At 42.7% G+C, this 26,370-nt stretch overlaps 1 protein-coding gene across 2 annotated transcripts in view; it reads right to left on the bottom strand.

Annotated features, from left to right (window-relative positions):
* Nucleotides 1–13,258: 13,258 nt before the first annotated feature.
* mtcl1 (microtubule crosslinking factor 1) overlaps nucleotides 13,259–26,370 on the bottom strand; it is a 145,437-nt gene continuing 132,325 nt past the window's right edge. Inside the window, exon 15 of one of the 2 annotated variants that reach the window (XM_078397491.1) lies at nucleotides 13,259–15,035. In XM_078397491.1, the coding sequence (XP_078253617.1) occupies nucleotides 14,820–15,035 (216 nt within the window). In that variant the 3' untranslated portion in view covers nucleotides 13,259–14,819. The remainder of the gene's footprint in view (nucleotides 15,036–26,370) is intronic. The other variant, XM_078397492.1, reaches the window with a different exon arrangement.

Consider the following 26,370-nt stretch of genomic DNA (forward strand, 5'->3'; position numbering starts at 1 on the left):
CAGTGTTTCCCCAGTGTTTTAACAGCCTGCTTCATCGCGGTACTCTGATGATAACAACTTTCTTTCACTGATAGCTTGATCAGCAAGTAATTTGAATACCAACGAGGAAGAAAAAATCCTTGATTAATATGCTTATTTTGAGATTAGTCATGCTAGAATAAGTAGAAAATTGAAATGATTGAATGATTAAATGAACCAGTCAGGTTAGAAAGGAGTTGAAGGATTAGCTTGAATCCCAGATTTAACTACAATATATGTTTATGTCAAGGACTCCAGTAGCCCCTTTACTAGCATGAACCACTGTGATTATTAGAATTCATTCTGAAAGCTGTGCGTCTGTAATTTATTTCCAATTGATTGACAATCTGGATCAACATCAATCTAACATGTTGCATTTTCAGCAAGAATTGAAACATTATTATTGTAACAAATGAGTCATATTCTCAACAGAATCAAAGGAAATGTGGGTAGAAATTGTATTTCATGCTTTACTGGCGTGCTAAATATGTGCTGCATGTGGAGATTGGATGCCCTGTAAGATCATAAGATCAAAAGTGATAGGAGCAGAATTAGGCCATTCTGCCCTTCAAGTCTACTCCGCCATTCAATCAAGGCTGATCTATCTCTCCCTCCTATTCTGCCTTCTCCCCATAACCTCTGACACCCGTACTAATCAACCCTGGAACAGTTGTGAAGAAGCGTCTCGACCCAAAACGTTGCAGCCTTGCGCAGCACGGTGGCGCAACGGTAGAGCCGCTGCCTTACGACACCAGAGACCCGGGTTTGGTCCTGACTACAGGTGCTGTCTGTATGGAGTTTATATGCTCTCTCTGTGACCGCGTGGGCTTTCTCTGGGAGCTCCGTTTTCCTCCCACATTCCAAGGACATGTGGGTCAATTGGCTTAGGTAAAAGATTGTAAATTGTCCCGAGTGTGGACTCGTTCGGCCGAAGGGCCTGTTTCCGCGCTGTATCTCTAAAGTCGCTTCACCATGTCCTCCAGAGATGATGCCTGACCCGCTGAGTTTCTCCAGCACCTTGTGTTTTAAACCATTAGGAGAGGTTGGACAAACACCACCATCACAACCCCGAGCAGCGCGTTCCAAGCCCCCTTCGTTCTCTGTGTAAAGATCTTGCCCCACACATCTCCATTAAACTTTCCCCCTCTCACCTTATAGCTCTGCCCTCCAGTCGTAGAGTTATGGTTGACATAGTGTTCAACATTTCCACCCTGGGGAAAAAGGTTCTGACTGTCTACCTTATCTATGTCCCTCGTAATTTTATATACTTCTATCAAGTCTCCTCTCAACCTCCGATGTTCCGGAGAAAACAATCCAAGTTTGTCCAACCTCTCCTTGTAGCTGAAACCCTCTAATCCTGGCAGTATTTATGGTATGCCTCCTCTGCACCAAAGCCTTCACATCCTTCCTGCAATGGGACAAAATACTCCAAATGCAGCTTATAGACCCACATCATGACTTCTTGACTCGTATACTCATTGCCCAAAGCAATGAGGTTCTATTTGAGCAATAATTCAGTTATTCGTGCCAATTCTAAGATGCCGAGGTAAAATGGGTGAAGGTTATTCCATTGTTTCCTTGCCATAACTATTTATTTTTCTTTGTCACAGATGCAAGCTACCTGACCCACAGGTATGTCAGTTAGTTCTGTCAGTGTAAAATAATGTAGACTGGATTGTACGTAATTGGATCTAATAATAATTCTGGCAGGTGCGGACCAAATGCTCAAAGGAGAGGTTTTGCACCTGGCTGCAAGCTATGTCTCATCTCAACCAATGAAAATACCATTTGAAAGATTGAGGTCTTAGTCTGTTCAGGGTGCTGCCTGTTTCTCTGTGAACTCATCAACGAACACATTTATGAGGAGATTGTTTGTTGGGGGTGGACTGTCTGTGTCGAAGTTGGTCGGCTCAGTCTTATTTCTATTTTAATGATCATACAAAATATAATATTTCAGCTCCTGGCTGCTTGGTATCAAGTATCCGTCTGATGTGGTGATATTCCGAAGGGATTATTATCACGTAATCCACAATGGGCTACAGAAAATGGAAAACTGTCTCATTAAATATCTGTGTATTATTCATCACAAATGCTAACTTTTCCATCCGGTGACAGAATATCTACCTATTGTTTATCTCAGTAGAACTACTGTCTGATAGACTTAAAAAGCTGGAGTAACTCAGCGGGAGAGACAGCATCTCTGGAGAAAAGGAATAGGTGACGTTTCGGGTCGAGACCCTTCTTCAGACTGAGAGTCAGAGGAAAGGGAAACGAGAGATATAGACGGTGATATAGAGAGATAATGAAAGATATGCAAAAAAGTAACGATGATAAAGGAAACAGGCCATTGTTAGCTGTGGGCTAGGTGAAAACGAGTTACAGCAAAACTGTCTATTTCTTTAATCCAATCTTAATTTGTCTGCTCAAATCAAATTTGTCTCATAGTGATCGCATTAATGAGCCATCTGATGTTTCTGTGTGAAACCGTGGTGCTCTGTTTGATCTTCTGCAAGGGCTTGCTATAATATAAAATGATTAATGGCTTCCCTTTGTTCCAATGCCACCTCTCTGTCCTGGCAGCGCATGAAATAGAAACGTGCTAATATTCAATGTAGAGTTAAAGCTTAGCCAAGTCAATTTTCCCTAAAGCTGTGTGATTATAAGCCTTTCACTAAACTGTCTACTCTGCATTTCATAAAGCCTTATCCTGGAACATTGCGCTGTCTTAAGTTATCACATATCCTTTCGCTGTAATGACATCCACATCAACCTCAGAAATAGTGAAGCCAGATCCATATGAAAATATAAAAGTTTCATTTCCACATTTCCCTTAAAATTAGCCATTCTCTAGACTATGCGGGTGGCCTATATCTCTTTAAACCTTTCCTATCTATGTACGTCCAAATGGCCTTTAAATGTTGTCATTGTACCCACTACTACCACCTCCTCTGGCAACTTCTTCCTCATACCCTCTACCCTCTGTGCCCCTCAGGTCTCCTTTAAATCTTTCCCTTCTCATTTTAAGCCTATGCACTTCTTGAGAAGGTTTACGAAGTTCGGCATGTCCCCAACAACTCTCACCATCTTCTACAGATACAGCCGTAGAAGGCATTTTATCGGGATGCATCACAGCATGGTTTGGGAACAGCTCCATCCTACATTTGATCAATTTCCCTCCTGGGATAAATAAAGTTCTATCGTATCGTACCATATCGTATCGACCGCAAGAAATTGCAAAGAACTGTGGACGCAGCCCAGACCATCACCCAAACCAACCTCCCTTCCATTGACTCCATTTAAAAACTCCTGCTGCCTCGGCAAGGCCAGTAGCATAATCAAGGACGAGTTGCACCTTGGCCACTCCCTCTTCTCCCCTCTTCCATCGGGCAAAAGGTATAGAAGTGTGAAAATGCACACCTCCAAATTCAGGAGCAGTTTCTTCCCAGCTGTTATCAGACAACTGAACCACCCTACCACTACCAGAGAACAGTGCTAAACTACTATCTACCTCATTGGAGACCCTCGGACTATCTTTGATCGGATTTTACTGGCTTTATTTTGCACTAAACGTTATTGACGTTATTCCCTTTATCATGTATATGTACATTGCTCAATTGTAATCATGTATTGTCTTTCCGTTGACTGGTCAGCATGCAACAAAAGTGTTTCACTGTACCTCGGTGCACATGACAGTAAACAAAACTAATTTTAGACTCCCCTGTCCTGGGAAATTGACAGTGATGTTTAGATTAGTTTAGTTTTGAAATGCAGCATGGAAATCATCCGTTTGGGCCACCAAGTGAAGAGTGATCACCCGTCCACTAGTTTAGTTTAGTTTAGTTTTAGTTTGGAGATACAGTGCAGAAACAGGCCCTTCGGCCCACCAAGACCCATCAACCAGCGATGCCCGCACATTAACACTATCCTACACACAGTCCGGGCAAATGACACAAGTCCATTTACCTCCAAATCTATACATCTTTGGAGTGTGGGAGGAAAACAAAGATCTCGGAGGAAACCCACGCGGTCACAGGGAGAACGTACAAACTCCATACAGACAGCATATGTAATCGGGATCGATCCCGGGTCTCCGGTGCTGCAAATCTACACACAGCACCATCTCCCACTGCCCCTGTTTCTGTCTTACATGCTAGGGACAGTTTACAAAAGCCAATTGACCTGCAAATCTGCATGTTTGTGGAATTATGGGAGGAAACTGAAGCACCCAGAGAAACCCCACACGGTCATAGGGAAAACGTACAAACTCCATACAAACATCTCCCATAGTCAAGAGTGAACCCGGGTCTCTGGCGCTGCAAAGCAGCACCTCTACCAATGTGTCATCCCCCGATCATCCACCTCATCTATGTCCCTTATAAGTTTTTAAGGTCACATCCCCATTCCCTCCAGGGAAAATATTCCTCTGTAACTCAAGCCCTCCTGTCCTGTTATATGATAAGAAACGAATTCAAACTAAACTATGGTAAAGTGTTATGAATGAAAGGATTTAACCTACTTGTAAGTGAAAGCCTGGTTAGTAAATTGGAATAATTGAGTCTTATAGAAGGACAGAGACAAGGATATGCCCTGATCATAGATAAAGTCGACTCGCAAGAACGTGGAAAGGTGATGTTTCGGGTCGGTTCCCTTCGTCAGATGTCTGAATAGAGGGATATGGGTCATGTACTCAGTGTGAGATCAGTGTAACTAGGCATTATGTTCACCACAAGCATTATGGGCTGAAGGGCCCTTTCCTGTTCCGTACTGTTCTATGTTCTATGAAACATCACCAATCCATGTTCTCTAGGAATGCTGCCTTTACTCCAGCACAAATACCTGCCCTTGGAAATATACCGTAATGTTTAGTTTAGTTTAGTAAATAATAAAAAAGCGAAAACAGGTGTTTAGAAATTTTTGCAGTAATTCCAAAGAAATAACTGAAATATCACATTTACATAAGTATTCAGACCCTTTGCTATGACACTCAAAATTGAGCTTATGTTCATCCTGTTTCCATTGATTATCCTTGAGATGTTTCTACAACTTGATTGGAGTCCACCAGTGGTAAATTAAATTGATTGGACATGATTTGGAAAGGCACACGCCTGTCTATATAAGGTCCCATAGTTGACAGTGCATGTCAGAGCAAAAACTAAGCCATGAAGATGAAGGAATTGTCTGTAGACCTCCGAGACAGGATTGTGTCAAGACTCCGATCTGGGGAAGGGTATAAAACAATTTCTGCAGCGTTGCATGTCCCGAAGAGCACAGTGGCCTCCGTCATTCTTAAATGGAAGAACTTTGGAACCACCAGGACTCTTCATTACCTAAATTATTGCATCGTATGGGAGGCGCATTCCCAATCTCGTTGTACCCCTGGGTACAATGACAATAAAGATATATTGTATTGTATTGTATTGTATAGAGCTGAGCAATCGGGGGAGAAGGGTCTTGGTCAGGGAGGTGACCAAGAACCCAATGACAGAGCCCCAGAGTTCCTCTGTGAAGATGGGAGAACCTTCAAGAAGGACAACTATATCTGCAGTACTCCACCAATCAGGCCTTTATGGTAGAGAGGCCAGATGGAAGCCACTCCTCAGTAAAAGGCACATGACAACCAGCTTGGAGTTTGCCAAAAGGCACCTAAAGGACTGCAAATGTCCTTGAGTGGTCCAGCCAGAGCCCGGATTTGAACCCGATCGAACATCTCTGGAGGGACCTGACAATCCACACTCCCCATCCAACCTGGCAAAGCTTGAGAGGATCTGCAGAGAAGGATAGGAGAAATTGCCCAAATACAGGTGTGCCAAGCTTGTAGCGTCATACCCAAGAAGACTTGAGGCTGTAATCGCTGCCAAAGGTGCCTCAACATAGTACTGAGTAAAGGGTCTGAATACTTATGTAAAAGTAATATTTCAGTTATTTCTTTTTAATTACTTTGCAAAAATTTCTAACAACCTGTTTTTGCTTTTTTATTATGGGGTATTGTGTGTAGATTGATGATAAAAAAAAAGAATTTAATCCATTTTAAAATAAGGCTGTAACACACCAAAATGTGGAAACAGTGAAGGGGTCTGAATACTTTCTGAATGTACTGTATCTAGTTCGCCAATCATGCCACACGGAAACAGCATTCTTTGAACCAACTCATCCATGCGATCAAGATGTCCCCATCAAAGCTGATCCCGTTCCCCATTTAGCCCATTTCCTCTAATCCTTTGCTATCCATGTACTGGTCCAAGTGTCCTTTAAATATTGCTGTTGTACTTGCTTCAACTACTTCCTCCAGCAGCTCATTCCTTACTCCCACCACCCTCTGAGCCTATACCCGACCCATGCCTCCTTCTTTTGCCTCAATTTCTCTCGTCATCTAGTGTTAATGATTTTTCTTATGGTGTAACATAAATACAATAGGGGCTTTGAATACTTGGTTCCCGAAGGCAATATGGCAACTCTTATGGAAGCTCCCAGGAGGCGTAGTGTTTGTGCTTTTTTTATGTATTGCTTGCAGATGTTCTGCTACTGTGCTGGTTAAGCATTGGCTTACTCCAGTGCATAAATCTCATTTAGATGGTTCAATGGACCATCTCACTGCTTTCTTTATTTCCACGACTAATTCCATACATTCACATTGTCACTCAAACATTGGTGTCAAGGAGGCAGGTTCATTTATAAACCAAATTAACTGGTTTAAATTAACCATGACTGCCATTAATTGACATGGGGACGTCATTGTATTCTTTCCCCATGTCAAGTGTCTTTGCTCCTGATACACTTCACCCATCCTACTCATTCGTGTTACACTAGATGTTTGTACAAAAGAAGACACAAAGTGCTGGATAAACTCAGCAAGTCAGGCAGCATCTCCGGAGAACATGGATATGTGATGTTTTGGGTTGGGACCCTGTTTCAGACTGAAACTCCGTGGGTCAGGCAACATTTCTGGAGAACATGCACAGGTGACGTTTTGGGTTGGGACCCTTCTTCAGACAGAGTCAGAAGGGTCCCAACTTAATTCTTCCAGCGATGCATCCTGACCTGCTCAGTTACTCCAGCATTTTGTATCTTTTTTTGTAAGCCAGCATCTGCACTTCCTTGTGGCTCCACTAGATATTTCTAGTCTCTCTTGATTGGATTTAAACACCCGTATCCTGGGCAACACTGATTCCTGAATCATAATGCAGTGTCACTTAATGTAATGGTGAGCATTTTGCAGAGTGTGTAGAATCGAGCAAGTCTTGTCTGAGTTCTATCACTTCATTAGTACAGGTGTCAGGGGTTATGGGGAGAAGGCAGGAGAATAGGTTTTGGAGAGATAGATAGATCAGTCATGGTGGAGTAGGCTTGATGGGCCGAATGGCCTAATTCTGCTCCTCTCACTTATGACCTTATGAGCTTATCACATGGTTTGTAGTAATCTCAAAAGTATTGTCTGAAAGATAGGATCATGATTTCCAAAGGGAATTGGATAAAGACCAAAAAAGAAATTGCTTGCAGGAGTAGGCGAACACAAGTAGATAGACTGGTAAAGAGGGCATATAGTGTGCATGTCTTCATCTGTTGGGGCATTGGCTAGGTATCATTTGGAGCATTGTGTGCAATTCTGGTCATCCCTTTGCACGATTTGGATATGGAGGCTTTAGAGGGGGTGCAGAGGAGGTTTTTCAGAATGCTGACTGGATTAGAAGGTATTAACTACAGGGAGAAGTTGGAGAGACTTGGATTGTTTTCATTGGAACTTTGGAGGAGACCTGACAGAAGTATATAAAATTGTGTAAGGCATAGGTGGGGTAAACAATCACAACTTTTATCCCAGGGGGAAATGTTTAAAGACTAGAGGGAATAGCGTTAAAGTGAGTGGGGGGAAAGTAAACACGTGAGCCAAAGTTTTTACACAGAGTGGCAGGTAATTGGAATGCGCTGCCAGGGGTGCTGGTGGAGGCAGGTACGATAGGGGCATTGAAGAGTCTTTTGGATTAAGTCATGGGTATTCAGGAAATGGAATCACATGCAGGCAGAGGAGATTAGTTTAACGTGGCACCATGTTTGGCACGGACATTGTGGGCCAAAGGGCCTGTTCCAGAGCGGTACGGGACTGTGAGTAAGTTCTATATGAGTAAGGAGAAGGAGGATTGGGACATAATGGACAGCTTTGTCCATGTCTGGCCATAGGTAATGGGTACTTTGGTCCCTTGTGTAAAATAATATCGTGTCAATATTGCTTGTGACCTTTATTCTCTTAAGGCTCTAGAATGTGGACTCGGTCCAGGGATTGAACAATCTACAAGCAAGAGTTGCTTTTCTGCTTGCAACAGGCAGCAACAAGAGGGACTTGTTTTATTTTTCATCAAGTCTTTTGTTTACCAATTTTATAGTAAATTATTCATGGAGATCCACGGTATGAACTCCAAACTAGATTTTCCACCACTTGCATCTCTGACTTTTCAAATGTTACCCCTCTAGAGGATCAATTAATTCAATACTATAAATCTCCTTTTAATTGGTTCTCATATATAGAATATATAATGGTGTAGTGGTATATGTAGAAAGGAACTGCATATGCTAGCTTATACCCAAGATAGACACAAAGTGCTGGAGTAACTCAACGGGCCAGGCAGGATCACTGGAGAAAAAGGATGGGTGACTTTTCGGGTCGGAACCCTTCTTCGGACCAGATAGAACAGTGTAGAACAGGAACAGGCCCTTCGGCCCACAATGTCTGTGCCAAACATGATCCAAGACCAACTCTTATCTACCTGCAATAATCCATATCCCTCCATTCCCTGCAGGAGAAATACTATGAGGAACAGTTGGCTAATTATAAAGTACATGGGTTCGTAAAGTTGAGTAAAGTCCCTTGCGGAGGGTACAGTCTGGTGTGCCTGCGCTGCCCTCGCGGCTTGCCTGCAGTCCGTTTGTCTTTTGTGTTTTTTGTTGTTTTTGTCTTCATTGTAGTTTAGATATGATGTAGTTTGTGGTTGTGTGTTATGTGGGGGGGAACTGTAAAATTGTCTCTTCCGAACGGAGACCCGACCTTTTTTCTGGGTCGTGTCTCCGTTCCCGCTGCGGCCTACCGTCGGCCATGCACATGGAGCAGACGGCCTCCGACTGGGACCAGCTGGGCTCTGGTTTGCAGAGCCCGCGGCCTGGACTCACCACCTGCGGCGCTGGCTGCCTTCGGATGCTGTGGGAGCGGCTGCGACTCGTCTCCGGACGCTTCGGCGTGGGCCGCGTGGATGTCGGAAGCCCGCAGGCCCCTGGGTGGGGGCCGACATCGGGAGCTCCGGCAGCGGCAGCGTCTTCGCCCGCCCCGAATCGCGGGACTTGGGTCGGCCCGCTGCGGACCTATCACCATCCGGCGCGGCGCTTCAATGTCGGGAGCCCCGACGTGGCAACTTCAACAGCCTGACCGTGGGAGAAGACGGCAGGGGAAGAGAAAAATACATTCTGGCCTTCCATCACAGTGAGGAGGTGACTGGAGGAGACTCACTGTGATGGATGTTTCTTTTGTTTGGTGTTGGTTTATGATTGTATGTGTTATTGCATAATCCAAGAAATGATAGGCCAGTGGGGCTCACATCAATGGTAGGGAAGTTATTGGAGAAGATTCTCAGGGATAGGATTTACTCACATTTGAAAGAGAATGTGCTAATTAGGAACAGTCGGCGTGGCTGCTTGCAGGCCATGTCTCACAAAGACAAAGGTGACAAAGGTGATTGATGAGGGCTGTACTTGTCCAAAACCAAAGATAAACACAAAATGTTGGATTAACTCAGGAGGGCAGGCAGCATCTCTGAAGAGAAGGAATAGGTGACGTCAGCCATTCCTTCTCACCAGAGATGCTGCCTGTCCCGCTGAGTTACTCCAGCCTTTTGTGCCTATCTTCGGTGTAAACCAGCACCTGCAGTTCCTTCTTACACACGATACGAACCAAATGTTGGTTTGGTGAAGGATGAGAGCAAATTTCTTAAAAATGACGTGCAATTTAAGCCACAAAGCCCATTTAAAAAATAATGACAGCTGAAGGAACTCGATGAGTCAGGCTGCATTTGTGGAAGGAAATGGACAGGCGATATTTCTGGTCGGGACCTGCACTGAGACTTGTGTCTCCATATACCAACTTGTTTTCGCAGCCTGTCAGATTATAATGAGGCCCATAGTGTCCAGGTTTTGGAGGATTGCCAATTTTCAACGTCTGCTGACGAACCTTTGCTTGTTTTTTCAGTTGGCATAACCCATACATTGTTCCAGAGACCACGAATGATCAAGTTTGGTGATCTTACTTCTCTTGAGATTCCAGCTTTTGGAATTAAAGTTGGGATTGAGCAATTTGTGAACAACGGTTCCTTTTTTTGAAAATTACATCCAACGACCAGGACTTGAGATTTATTTCAAAAAGGACTTTTTTTATTACTAAATAAAGCAGAAATAATGGACCTATACAATGACTTCTCTTACACCCATTAATCTCGCTGTTCATTGTAGAGGGAACTGCAGAATGTCTTGTCCTGAGGGTGTTTTCTCCCTAATTTAAATGGCTCATGAAAATATAGCAATTTGTTTGCTATATTTATTTGCTTCCTACTTGTCCAGAGGGTGTTTTCTCCCCAATTCATAATAGCTCATGAAAATATAGGAATTTGTTTGAAATAATTGTACCCTCCATTATTTCAAACAAATTGCTATATTTTCATGAGCTATTATGTAGAGACACAACATGGAAACAGGCCCTTCGGCCCACCGAGTCCACACTGACCATTGATCACCCATTCACATTGTTTCGATGATATCCCACTTTCTCATCCACTCCCTACACACTTTACTGAAGCCAATTAACCTACAAACCTGCATGTCTTTGGGACGTGGGAGGACGTGGGAGGAAACCGGAGCACCCAGTGGAATCCCACGCAGTCACAGAGAGAACATGCAAATTCCACACAGGCAGTACCCGAGGTCAGGATTGAACCCGGGTCTCTGGCGCTGTGAGGCTGCAGCTCTACCAGCTGCAATGCCTGACAGGTCAAGCATCACAGTTCAGCCCCAAGTTACCATTCACAACCTGGATGAATTTCCTGTTCCTCCAAAATCCTTGGTCAATTGGCTGATCCATACAGAACAAAGATCCAAACATGAACGTATGATGAGCATACGTTTGACGGCACTGGGCCTGTACTCATTGGAGTTTAGAAGGATGAGGGGGGACCTCATTAAAACTTACCGAATAGTGAGGGGCATGGATAGAATGGATGTGAAGAGGATGTTTACTCTAGTGGGAGAGTCTAGGACCAGAGGGCATAGCCTCAGAATAAAAGAATGCGCCTATACAAAGGAGATGAAGAGGAATTTCTTTAGTCGGCAGGTGGTGAATCTGTAGAATTCATTGCCAAATTATTGTGTATTTTTTATGGAGATTGACATATTCTTGATTTGTCAGGGGTAATGGGATGATGGCAGGAGAATGGGGTTGAGAGGGAAAGATAGATAAGTCATAATTGAATGGCGGAGTAAACCGAATGTGCAGAATAGTCTAATTCTGCTGTGACTGATGAACTTATGAAACATCCTGGGTTATTGAATTCACCAGCTTTGCGAGCCATTTAAGTTGCCCAGCATCAGTTTGATCGAGATAAAGGTTTAAAGAATTACAATGCAGGTAATTGTGTGCCTCTTTGACAAAATTGTGTTTATCATCATGTTTATTTTGGCAGTAGCGTCATAGTCATAGAGTGATACAGCGTGGAAACAGGCCCTTTGACCCAACTTGCTCACACCGGCCAACATGTCCCAGCTACGCCAGTCCCACCGGCCTGTTTTGGTCCATATCCCTCCAAACCTGTCCTATCCATGTACCTGTCTGTTTCTTAAATGTTGGGATAGTCCCCATCTTAACTACCTCCTCTGGCAGCTTGTTCCATACACCCACCACCCTTTGTATGAAACAGTTACCACTCAGATTCCCAATAAATCTTTTCCCCTTCACCTTAAACCTATGTCCTCTGGTCCTTGATTCCCCTACTCTGGGCAAAAGACTCCGTGCATCTACCCAATCTATTCCTCTCATAGAACGTAGAAAAATATGGCACAGGAACAAACCGTTTGGCCCGCAACGTCTGTGCCAAACATGATGCCAAGAGTATACACATTCATGTAACAACCTAATGTTCTAAAATTTGGCTGATTTATTATGGAGACAAAGGAAACTACAGATGCTGGAATTTTGAGCAAAAAAACAAAATGCTGGTGTAACTCAGAAGGTCAAGTAGCATCTATGGAGGGAATGAACAGACAGCGTTCCGGGTCGGGAATCTTCTTCAGTCTGAAGTGGGAGAAATCTGGAAACCCACCACATTTCTCCCACTACCCTGTCACCGGCTCCTTTTCCCTCCAACGTACTTTATCTACCATCCCGGGCCCTATATTTTCCTTTTAACCCTCTTCTTTACCCTGTCCCCTTCCACCCATATCCCTCCCTCTCACTTTACATTCCACTCATTTTCTCTCATCTGACCCTCTTTTGTCTCCTTTCAAACTCCAGCCTTTGTCACTTACTCTACCCATCTGCCAATCACTCCCTCACCTGTGTCCACCTATTAACTTGTCTAGGAAGGAACTGTAGAGGCTAGTTTAAACCAAAGATGGACACAAAATGGCAGCATCTCGGGAGAGAAGGAATGGGTGACGTTTCAGGTTGAGACCTTTCTTCATCTCTTCCGAGATGCTGCCTGTCCCTCTGAGTTACTCCAGTATTTTGTGTCTATCACTTGCCAGACTTTGGCTCACCCCTCTTTTCCAGCTTTCTTCCTCCTACTCCATCAGACTGAAGAACGGTTCCGACCCGAATCATCATCTGGCCATTCCCTCTACAGATGCTGTCTGACCCACTTAGTTTCTCCAGCCTTATGTTGATTGTGATGCAAGCATGAGGTCCTGCGTGCACACAGAGACACTACAACTTTCACACACAGATCCATGGGCTTTCTCTCTCCCAAACAAACTCTTACACTCTCACATAAAGACTGACTGACATGCACTTTCTTTCTCACACACACAGAACAAGGGACTTGCTCATTACTACATGTAAACTCACAAGTACACTCAAACTCATACACATAGATGCATGCTCACCCTTGCAAAAATGTACTTGGTATTATATTTATAAGCCCATTCACCCCGAAGGAATTTAAAAAGCAACATCAGATATTGGAAATTCAAACCTTTATTTATAGGTAAGTTATGCCTTACATTGAACCCTAAAGACATTCATTACAATATTAAGTTTGAACAATATCTCAATATATTCCAAAAATTATCAATACTGTACACAAGACAGTTGAACTGTTACAATAATTTAGTTAAAAATGTTTTCTCCCTATTTAATGCAAGAAACACCAATAATTAAAATACAGTACATAATTAAACTCACAACTTCGTAACAATGGATTTGTTGTCTTTTTGTTCTTCATTTTATAATGTGATATTGGGGTACAGTAGCTATATACATGCACTAAAGTGCTCTGGACCCAATGGCATGCAAGTCAAGTATTGTACCATCATTCAACTAACTTGTTAAGACTGTTCTTATTTCTCTTCTTTTTTGCTTTATGCTCCAGCAACAAAAAAAAATTTAAACTCTATTCAATATAGTTTTTTTTTTCTTGTCCCTAAACCTGGACAGTACAGTTCATTTTACTCGAGAGCACCGTAAACTCTGCATCATCCTAACTAAAGCTTCAATTCATATGCAGCACATTACAAAAAAATCACACTGGTATCAATAGTAAAATAAAAAATCAATGTTTTTTTTAAAAGAATATAATCAGGACTATTTTACATGGAAACCAATACAGTGCAATGTAAAAGAAAGGCAGCCCAAATTACTGAGAGACCACTCCAACCCCTTCAACTTCTCGAGAACCTTCCTCTATTGTATAGTGTACGTTTACAGGCAAATACCTTGGCACCATAACCATCTTGCAGAGGCATGCTACGCTAAAAGGTAACACTGTGAAGCTACAGTAAGCAATGAATTACAAGACTGTGTAGATATAGTAGCTATAATTTTTTAATATTGTAGTAATTCTTTTAAACATTCTTTTTTGCTTTTATTGGGATTTTTTTCACTAGATTAAAAATTCCCCCACTTGAATCGATCCGTCGCCCCCCCCCCCCCCCCCCATTCAACCATCAGGAATGGCCGGGTGATTCAACTAGTGCCTGCACTGTGGCTTGGTAGCCAGACAGCAACATCTTTGACAGGATGGGACTGAGCATCACCACTTCTTCCCACTGATGGATTTGAAGCATTTGATTTGGCCTTAAAGCACGGACAAGTACATCTCAATCGCAGTCACAGACACGTCTGGATCAGGTGAACATTGTCTTATTCAGGAGCTTAGCACTTAATTCCCAGCTGCCAGGAAAATTACACTGAATACATGTCTAATGGTTTAAGGATTGAACTTGCGGGATAACAATAAATCCTCACCACACCTGCCCTATTGAAGGAAGAGCCACAAGATGTGTGGAGCTTCTCTTCAGAGTCTACACTGTGCATCATTCATCTTGTTTTGTTTGCTTACTGGAATGGCCAAATAAAATTAACAAGAGATTCACAAACCACAAACAATTGCCATCCTTCCAGCCATCTGTACGGACAGTACACTCAGTCTGAGTCCGGGTGTAGCCATTGTGTTTTGGGTTTGATACACAACGGCACGTTCCAGCTTTGTTGAGTAGGGTTGTCCACTACATAGAGTCGTGGTGACAGTCAATAACAGTGTTCCTTACAATTAACGTGTGGATTATGCAGGCTTGTGCTCTGGGTCGTGTTCCTGATCCGTTGCAGGTGGGTCGCTGGCACTGGGTTGATCGATACAAATCAAATCTTCAGGGGATGATGACAGGGAGGCCGAAGGAGAATGTGCAGCCCATCGTGATGGCGGACGCTGGTTGGCTGGCCTGGCAGGCCGTGAGAAGCAGGGTTCCAGTGGTGGAGCTACTGAGGACCAAGGTAACTCCTTGTATCATGAAACAGAAGAGGAAGGAAAGATTAGAACATTGCAATGGAAGAAGATAATAATTTAAAAAAAATAATAACCATTACACACAAGCGATGGTGGCCATGCATTACTTACTACAACACAGATGGGAAGAATGTATTCTGGCTCTCAGCAAACCAATCCTATTGCCCCTCTTTTTATATCCTTATACCGTTGCATCTTATTCCCTTCCCCTCTCTCTGTCCATTCCTACTGTGTTTCTCTCTCTTTCTCTCGCTCTTTTTGTCTCACTCTCTCTCTCTTTCACTCTTTCTATAATTTACGGCAGTCAGTTAACTTACTAGCATATCATTCCTGCATCGAAAGGAAACGAGAGAACCCAATGGAAACCCAGAGACAACTCCACGCAGACAGCACCCAAAGGCACGAACCACCTGGTCCCTGGAACCGTGCGACGGCCAGGGTGCCCATATCATGCAAAGCAAATTAATGGATGGTGGTAATGTACTCCTTCAACGGAGGGTTAGCAAAGCCACACAAACTCGTTCCTGAAGCCCTTTTCATAGCCAGCAGAATTAGACAATGTCATTTCACTCCTGAGCACGTTGTCCTATGCGAGTAGGCAGTAGCAACACAAGGGAAAAATCCAGAAGTCTTATCAGTCGAGTGTCAGTCAACTTAGCTTTTACCATCTTTTTCACTTGAACAGATTTTGAATGCAGTTTGTAGAGAACATGTGCCAAGAGCACCATAGTTACCACCAGTCATTTCTCTTGTTCTAGCTGGGCAGATAGAAATATTTTCATGACGTTAACAGGACCAGTTGCTTAAACAAATAACAGAATTAAAGCATTATGCTTGTTTGGTGATGAAGTACATTTCAAACTCATGGGATCAGCTAGTCTTGTTCAATCAATCTCACTTATTGATATCACACCAATTCTTACAACAATCAAATATATCGCAAACATTTCCATTAACAATTAATCCATTCCTTTCAGAGATTTTGCACAGTATTGCAGTATTTCAGAGGACCATTTGACAAATTATTTCTGTGATCTAATTAACTGAATGTCTTTTAAGTATAATTTTTAGCGATACAGTATGGAAGCAGGCCCTTTGGCCCACCGAGTTTGAGCCGACCAACGGTCACCCCATACACTAGCACTATCCTACACACTAGGGACAATTTACAGAAGCAAATTAACCTACAAATCTTCACGTCTTTGGAATGTGGGAGGAAACAGGGACTCCCAGAGGAAACCTACACGATCACAGGGTGAACGTACAAACTCCGTGCAGACAGCATCTGTCGTGAAGATCGAACCCGGGTCTCAGGTGCTGTCAGGTAACAACTCTACTGCTGCGCCACTGTGCCGCCCAAAACTACAGATGAAGTGCAGAAGATTTCTTGACATTTCTGAAATTTGGCAACTATTATATTTAAAGGCTCTTTGTCCTGAAAGCTAACTGATGGGAACATATCCTGGGAAGAGTTCCTTGTCAAACGCCTTACTGAAATCCATGTACACATCTTCAGCTCTGCCCTCATCGACCATTTTGGTCACGTCCTCAAAAAAAATCAATCAGATTTGTGAGACACGACCTCCCACGTACAAAACCATGCTGACTATCCCTAATCAGCCCTCACCCATCCAAATGCCTGTATATCCTATCCCTCAGAATACTCTCTAGTAACTTTCCAACTACAGATGTTAAGCTCACCGGCTTATAGTTCCCAGCATTTCCCCTGCAACCCTTCTTGAAAAGAGGCACAACATTTGCCACCCTCCAGTCTTCCAGCACCCCTCCTGCATTTAAGGACTCGTAAATTTCAACCAGGGCTCTCTCACTTCCTCTCTAGAATGAGGCCATTATTTCTTATTTCAGCAGCTCATTCTGATGACATTAAAAAGATCCAGGGAAATTGCAGACTGAAAAGTTAGGTCGTCATAGAGAAATTAAAATAAGACACACGGTTAAATAAGCAGAATTTCTTTTAGTCAGAGGGTGGTGAATCTGTGGAATTCTTTGCCACAGATGCCTGTGGAGGCAAAGTCATTTTATAATTTTAAGGCAGAGACGAACAGTTTCTTGATTGGTACAGATGTCAGGGATTATATGGAGAAGGCAGGAGAGTGGGGTTGAGAAGGAAAGATCGATCAGCCATGATTTAAAGGAGGGGTAGACGATGGGCTGAATGGCCTAATTCTGTTCTATAACTTATGAAGAACCACCACTCACATTCTCAGTCATAGTGTATGTAAGCCGAAAAGCATATCATTTAAAGGTAATCCTGATTAAAACCAGTTTGTTCAAATCAAAATGGGTTCTAACAATACATTTCAAATTGCACTGTAAAATCCAAAGGCTCTGGGAAAATGACTTTTAAAATGTCAACGTTTGCATGACATGGGATAGTTTAAGGCATTCCTTTGTCGAAAATGTCACATAATGTTATTGTGAAAAGCAGGATCCCACATTGTACTGAGGAAGCCAAAATCCATCTAGCTGTTCCACTGCCAGCCTCCAGATGGCTCAGCATCAATAGATCAGATCCCGCTAACACTGACAAGTATTGCTTCTAAAAATACTGGAACAAAAGATTTTGGTATTCCACCAACAATAGTTCAACCTCCATTTCACGTTCCTTTCCCCAAATCAGCTTGTGCCTTGTTATAATTCCTACTGTTCTGCGTAACTCTTGAATTTATAATGTCCATTTTATCAGATCGAGTCCTTTGCTAATCCAACATATTCGCCGATTTACTGGTGACATTCATGTTCTATTGCTTTTTCGCTTCTGCCGATGTTCTAATCTGGATTTTAACTCGACAGCGAGCATCTGGAGATATATTTTAATTCTTTAATTCTCCAACACATTCACAATCTGAGCTCTCTTTCCGTGGCCCTCTGCTTTGTGCCAACCAAGCTCAAACTAAGCCTGAAAAACATCACCACATCTTTTGATTTGATACTTTGCAACCCTTCCTTAAACATGTTTGGTATATGCTGATTTGGTAGAAATCAGTCTGAAGAAGGGTCTTGACCCAAAACATCACCCATTCCTTCTCTCCAGAAATGCTGCCTGTCCCCGCTGAGTTACTCCAGCATTTTCTGTATTTTAGGGTGTTGTATTGAGACCATTTTTTATTCCCATAAGTCTGATATCCATCAGAAAAGATGTGGTAGCTCTAGTGATGGCACAGAGGAGGTTTATCAGAATGCTGCCTGGATTAGAGGATTTCAGCTACAGGGGTTGGATAGACTTGAATCGTTTTGTCTGGAACATCAGAGGTTGAGGGGAGACTTGAGAGAAGTACATAAAATTATGAGAGGCATTGACTGGGTGGACAATCAGAACCTTTATCCCAGGATGGAAATGTCCAACCTGAGAGCATAGTTACAAGGTGAGAGGCGGAATATGTAATGGAGATGTGAGGGGAAAGTTTTGTACACTGAAAATAGCAGGGGCCTGGAATACATTGCCAGGAGTGGTGGTGGAGGAAGATACAACAGTGATTTTAAAGAAGTTTTTAGATAATCATATGGAAGTGCAGGGAATATAGAAATATGGATCATGTACAGACAAAGGAGATCAGTTTAACGTGGCATTACGTTTTGGCCAAACATTGTGGGCTGAAGGGGCCCTTCCGGTGCTGTCCGGTTCTATGTCTGGATGGTGCGTCAGTTAAGCTTCTGTTTACCCAACCATTACTTTTTCTGCATTATTATTCAAAAGCAAGGTGCTATAGTTAATAAACCCAAACCTGAGGAAACCATTCAGCTGGTGAACTGAGGCCGCGTACTTGTCACTAGACTTTTACAAAGTTAGAGATGAAATTGTTATTTAGCGACACCAACGCAGGGCAATTGCAGAGGGGGAAGGATGGTGATAAATTGAAGGCTGGAAGGATTAAGGGACAAAAGGTAGGATGCAATAGGCAAATGTTAGACAGATAAAGATGCACAACACAAGTCAAAAGAAAGAGGTGTAAAAGGGAAATGTGGGATCACAACTTGTGGAAGTCTTGTGTATCAGGAGAAATGGAATCATGATTGGAGCAGGTGTAAATGGGAAGTGGGATCACGACCAGAGATTATTGATTTAGTTGTTGAACTAAAAAAGTCTCCATGCACATGTATGTCGCATTGTCATTATTCTCCTTTGCAGCCCACCTTCCCTCTCCCTACTCTCCAATATCTTCTCTGGCACTCCATTTCTCTTCCTGCCAGTCTCCCAATTCTCTCAGCCACCTCCCCCTTCTATTCTCACATTTCCTTGCTGCCTCACTGGGTGATGCTGAATTTGATAAGGCTTCCCTAAGCGTGCACTAAGAGAGGTGGACTTGCACTGAAGTAAAACACAAAGCACTGGAGTAACTCAGCATGTCAGGCAGCATCTGTGGAGGGAACATATAGGTGATGTTTCGGGTCGGGACACTTCTTCACACTGATAGTAGTTGAGGGAGGGAACTGTAAAACAGGAGGGGGTGGGCCAAAATCTGGTAAGTGATAGGTGGATACAAGCGAGGGGAGGGTTTGATTGTCAGATAGGCGGACAAAGGCAAGAGATGAAAAGGAGTGAAATGTAAAGACAGAGGAAAGGATATAGGTGGAAGGACGGGGGCAGGATAGTAGGACTAATGGGTGCAACTGGGGTGGGTGGGAGCGCAGGAAGAAGGGTGGGTAGATCCCCCTTGTCGTTGGGTTGTAAGCTACCCGAGGAAAATGAGGTGTTGAAGAGAGACACGTGATGTAATTCAGCGGGTCAGACAGCATCTCTAGAGAAAAAGAATAGGTGATGTTTTGGGTCAGAACCCTTTTTCAGATTGGTGAATAAAAATATGATGTGCTGTTCCTTCAGTTTGCATTTAGCTTCCCTCTGGCAATGGAGGAGGTCAAGAACAGAAAGGTTGGTATGAGGATGGGAAGAGGAGTTAAAATGGTGAGCAACCAAAAGAATATCTTGTATAACTTGTACTGAAGTATAATTTGTTCCTACTGCTCTGCATTCCTGGTGCTAGCAGAGTAATTCCTCACTCTGAAATCCTGCAGCCAAACCTAAGATATCTCAAATTGCCTGAATTAAGTGCTTCCGTACACTGGATAAGGTTGATCTGCAGTGTGGGATATTCGTCAAGAAGCAGCAGAAATGAAAACGACTTTGAATCAAATGGAGCTTTTTTTGTTGAAACTGAAATGCGGAATGGGCAGCTAGTGAACTGCATCACAAAGTGGGTAATTTTATCCACAATATAATCAGGATCAAACAATTCTGTACAAGATTGATAAAACATGTTTTAACAACTGGAGCCTAATGGACCAAAGTGCCTGCTGGCAGGGTAAGCAAGCCAGAATTGGATGACTTTAAGGTGCAGAAGAAGGCAATTTAGACTAATGTTTTCCAGTCAACTGAAAAAGGACTATTTCAACTAATTGGGAAACACACCCAAAATATTATAATCGCTGCACTTTCCACTGAGACTGATTAACCGACTAAATATTTTGGCCATTATTTTACATAATTACGTGGCACATTTTAACTTGTACGCTAATTATTTGTAATCTATAGATCGGATGCATGGACCTTTATTCCAGATCTATTTTCTAGGTTTCAAGCATTCCTGTTGATCTTTAGATCATGAAACTTGGTCTGGCACATTCAGCAGACCAGAAATTATAGTAGAGAGGGGGAGTTTAGTATGTGGGAATGAATTCAGTGGGACAGGGGCAGGCAGGAACAATGGGTCTGCCAGGGCAGTTCTGTTTATGGATTTGGGGATTTAGTATGTGGAAATTCAGTGGGACAGTTTGAAGAAGTTTCGATCTGAAAGGTCACCCATTCCTTCTCTCCAGAGATGCTGCCTGGCCCGCTGTTACTCCAGCATTTTGTGTCTTATCTTTGACCAGAAATTAGTTTGTTCTGTTGATTGTTTACAGTCAGAGCAACTGTAACTATTCCTGATTAAACTGCGAACTATCTTCTGCATTAGGGAGTTTGGGGGTTGTTTTGTTTCCTTCAGCATTATATTGGGTTCTTTTATTGAGCTTTAACATTTTTTAAATTATATTATCTTTGAGTACTGTGTTTACCAACCTGTTGTGCCACTGCAAGAAGAATTTCATTGTTCCGTTCCGGTACATATGACAAAAACACTCTACTTTTTTTTACACAACCTTTCAAGTCGTAAAACTTCCTGAGTTATTTCACAGGGGTGTCATGAAACAAAATCGGACACCATACCACAATGCGACAAAAAACATTGGTTACAGTGGACTCAGGTATTTGAGTTTTGTTTATTGTCACGTGTACCGAGGTACAATGAAAAGCTTTTGTTGCGTGCTAACCAGTCAGCGGAAAGACAAGAAATGATTACAAGTAGAGCCGTCACAGTGTACAGATACATGATAATGGGATAACGTGAATCACGTTTAGTGCAAGATAAAGTCCAGTAAAGTCCAATCAAAGATAGTCCGAGGGTCACGAATGAGGTAGATAGTAGCTCAGGACATTTCTCTAGCTGTGGGTATGGTTGCCTGATAACAGCTGGGAAGAAATTATCCCTGATTCTGGAGGTGTGCGTTTTCACACTTCTTTCACTCTTGCCTCATGGGAGAGGGGAGAAGAGGGAGTGGCCGGGGTGCGACTCATTCTTGATTATGCTGGTGGCCTTGCCGAGGTAGCGTGAGGTGTAAATGGAAGTGTGATGGTTCGGGCAACGTCCAGAATTCTCTGTGCATCTCAAAGAGATGCAATGGCAGCATATCACATCTTCCCCATCCACTATCCAGAGATCTAAACATTCCTCGGTGAAGCAGCAAATCACCCAGGCTTCTTCCAATTTAATGTATTGCATTCAGTGTTCATGCTGTGGTCTCCTCTGCACTGGAGAAACCAAGTGCAGATTAAAAGGCTGCTTTTCCAATCTATTCCAATCGTTATTTCTTTCTCCACTAATGCGGACCAACTCACTAAATATTTCTAGCATTCTCTATCCTTGAGATCGTATCTTGCAGGAGAGAGAAGGAATTGGGCTCAGGACCTTGAAAGCTCAAGGCAAGACTCCAATTCTAGAGCCACAAAATACTAGGTTGCAGATGGTAGGGAATTGCAGATGTTGGATTCTTGAGCAAAAAAACATAGTGCTGAAGTAACTCAGTGGGACAGGTAAAATCTCTGGAGAATATGTATTGCAGATATTTCGGGTCGGGGCCCTTCTTTAGTCCCAGTCTAAAGTTACTCCAGCACTTTATATTTTTTTACAAAACAGTGGGGTAATTAGAAAACTAGGGATAGAAGTTTGCATATGTATAGGAGTGCAGTAGGAAATGAATGCAGAACATCAAAAAGAGACAAGCAGAACCATAGTGGAATTCAAAAACAAGCATGGGAATTCTTATGATCAAATCTTTGCTTAATAAATAAATCAGTAAGCACAGGGATGAGGGTTCGCAACTCAAATGTGGGAAGAAGTTCCATCCAGGCCAAATGCCGCAATCGAAGTTGAGGAAGTGGAGAAAAATATCCAACTGCAGTAAAGCACGGCGACACCATTATCCAACATAACAAACACCTGCCCAAGTACACACGCAAACAGATCCAAACAGCTGCGTCCTTTCATGCTTGACGAACTTCACAATGTGGTTTTGGATGCATGCTGCCACAATTGATCCAGGGTAAAGAACGTTCCACTTGAGCGAAATGCATTGCTTCAGTGGAACCCATTTCCATAAGCGGAGATAGACACAAAATGCTGGAGTAACTCAGCGGGTCAGGCCAGGCAGCATCTCTGGAGTGAAAGTTTGGGTGACGTTTCGGGTCAGAACCTTTCTTCAGACTGAAAGTTCGACAGAAGTGGAATCTGACACATAACCACACATATGACCAAGGAAACTAAAACTCTTCTTTAAACACTTCAATGAGAAAAGATATACTCCAGTATCAAATCAGCACTGACTCCTCCAGAAGCAATGGGATGGCAACATTTCATATCTCACCTAACCTTACAGCCCTTTCCCCAAGTCTGGTCACAGAATCTGACCAAGTGACTGGCACACATTCAAGCACTTAACATAGTCAGAAATACAGCATCACAGCATTCATTACTGTCATGCCACCCTAAATCCTGACGGTGGTGAAAATTAAGGTAATATGAATTGGTGAGATCGGTTTCACCTCACTGGCTTGACTTTAATTTTCCAAGTTGTACTCCCGTTGCTAGTTGACCCCACCCCACCCCACACACATACACGTCTATATACTAAAACTCTCATTTGTTTGTTTGTTTGTTCCTGAACTACAGCCAAAACGGTACACAATAGCACGACAATTTTAGGCCCACCTTACTCACCGTCGTCCCTTTGGTGCTAATGGAAGAAGTTTAATTGAAATCGGTGTTATATTTTTTAAGTTATTCACATTTTAAAGTTTAAATCTCTCTCCTAGGGAGGGAGGGGGAGGAAGGAGCTTAAGGGGGGTTGAGGGGGATGGAGTGGGGTGGAGGGAGGGGAGGATAGGAGGGAGGGGGGGAAAGGGGGGTAGGAGAGGGCGCTGTCCACTTGGTCTAGTATAAGCTAAAAGGGAGGGACAAAAGCTGGTCTCCTATTTATCTTCCCTCCTGTACTTCTCCACTACTGTTGGTCCTTATAAATAACCACTAGGCAAAAATAGACCTGGATCAGAGGAGACAGTCCATGTTAGAGGAAAAGAGGTGAATGCTATTGCAGATGCGCTCCTACCTTCCGAATGGGGCTCCTTGTTTAAATGTGAAGGCCTCACACTCTGGAGGCAGATAAACCTTCTGCCATCTGCAGGGCCTGTCTGAATTTTTAAGGTCACATATAAAGGGAGCGCACTGCAACATGCTAACGTTTCCTCTGAACTGCCTCTTTGGGGCACTGAGATCCACATTGGGAGCCAGCTTTCCAATAATATTGAGACTCAACTCAAGAAGGTAATGAAGGTTCTGACAGTGCCCGCAAGGATGTTTTTCAAAGTCTGGCTTTTAAACTCAAGATTCCCAACAGCACGGGATTTCTGTCGATCATCGTGGTTGTTGTTATTCTTCACTTGGCGCTGATTAATTAAGAAAAACTTTCCATAACTATAACACTGTTTTCATTTGGGAGCTGACATCCTTGTGGTGGGATGTCTATAGATGCACACAAATATTTAGAGGATGAATGTGTGGAAATCATAGCCTCAGGTGGCGGTGGAGGCTGTGTCATTGGGTATTCTTTGAAGCCGAGATTGATAGGTTCTTGATTAGTAAGGGTAGTTATCACAGATTAAAATCAATGCTCTTTTTTTATTTTCCCCAGGGTGGAGTATTCTAAAACAGTGAGCATAGGCTGAAGTTGATTGGGAAGACATTGAAGAGGGACCTCAGGGACAACTTTTTGGGTAGTACATATCTGGAATGAGCTGCCAGCAGAACCTGATACAATTATACTTCCTTTGGATGCAAATCATTTCTGAAACTTTAAGAAAATGGTTTGCATCCAATGTAATTAAAAGACATTGAATAGATATATGGATAGGAAGAGTTTAGAAAGATATGGGCCAAATGTAGGAAAATGGGACTAGCCTAGCATGCCAACTTGGTCGGTATGGACACGTGAAAATATACTATACTCTTAAACTCAGATAGGTATACAATAAATCTGCATTGATATAAAATATAAGAAAATTAAATGGAAAATTCTGACGTGTGTAATTCTGAACAATATTTTAAAATACTGAAAAAAACAAAAGCTGCACGTTGCTGGTTAGTACATAAAAGAACACAAAGTGCTGGAGTAAACCCAGGCAGCATCTCTGGAGAACATGGATAGGTGACGTTTCGGGTCGAGACGCTTCCTCAGGCCGATTGCAGTGGGGGCGAGGAAAGCTGGAAATGGGGAGAGGCAGGACAGAGCATGGCAGATAGTAGTTTGACGCAGGCGAGAGGGGGTTTTGACAGTCAGATGGTTGGAACAAATGCCAGAGATAAGAGCAGTAGGTGTGAGATGGTTTTGAGGAGTACTAGTTACCTGCAACTAGCTATCAACAGTTTTGCATGGAAGAAAACCTAAGGCTAGATAAACAGTGGGACAAAATCAGTTTTACTACTGCATATTTCAAAAGATCAAACTCTCCAACCCTATCAGCTGATCCAAATTCGGATTTTCTAAGTCAAATCCCAAATTGGTCTAAATTAAAATGTGCTCTTTATTAGACATAATCTACTAAATCATCAGGAAAAATAATAGGGTTAAGTTACAAACCAAATGCGCTGTGTAAGACCCAAAATTTGTACTTGAAAAAATCTTTTTATCAAACCAATATATTATTATTTGAAACTCAAATGTTGGAATAGACTACATTGCAAGTGTGCCGGAGGGCACCAAACGTTATCACTGAGTTAAGTACTTTCTGCAGCTGTGATGTAATTGGAGACACATAATCTTCATTACCTAATACACATTCTTTTAATTTGCAATGCAATGGGATAGGATGAACTTTGCATTACTAAATGCTCTCTAACAACAATCTGAGTGGGGTTGCCTCTGCAAGTAAAGCATTTGGTAAATTTCTTTTCTTAGACTTTAGAGATACAGCTCGGAAAGAGTCCCTTCAGCCCACCGAATCCGTGCCGGCCAACAAACACCACATACAACAGTATTATTTACACACGAGGGACAATTTACATTTTTTACCAAAGCCAATGAACCTACAGAACTGTACGTCTTTAAGGTGTGCGAGGAAACCGGAGAAAATCCATGTGGTCACAGGATGAACGTACAAACTCCGTACAGACAGGATCAAACCCGGGTCTCTGGCACTGTAAGGCAGCAACTCTACTGCTGCACCACTGTGCCACCCCTCTTTGTGAGGATTTCATTAAATTCTCGGAGCAGAATTAGGCTATTTAGCCCATGAAGTCTACTCTGCCATTCAATCATGGTTGATCTATCTTAAACACTCAACCCCATTCTCCTGCCTTCTCCCCATAACGCCTGACACCCTCACTAATCAAGCATCTGTCAATCTCTGCCTTACAAATACAATTGACGACCTCCACAGCTGTCTGTGGCAATGAATTCCACAGATTCACTACTCTCTGACTAAAGAAATTCATCCCCATCTCCTTTCTAAAGGTATGTCCTTTTATTCTGAGGCTATGACCTCTGGTCCTAGACTTTCTCACTAGTGGGAAACATCCTCTCCATATCCACTCGACATAGGCCTCCATATTCATATTTCACATATCTATTTCATATTCAACTGCAGAACAACAACTGGCCATATTATTGTGTTTGGAAGAGCAAAGTGTGTTGCTCTGAAAAGCTCCTTCACGTTATGGATTAG

Source organism: Rhinoraja longicauda, chromosome 4 (genome assembly GCF_053455715.1).
Source record: "Rhinoraja longicauda isolate Sanriku21f chromosome 4, sRhiLon1.1, whole genome shotgun sequence".
Lineage (NCBI taxonomy): Eukaryota > Metazoa > Chordata > Chondrichthyes > Rajiformes > Arhynchobatidae > Rhinoraja > Rhinoraja longicauda.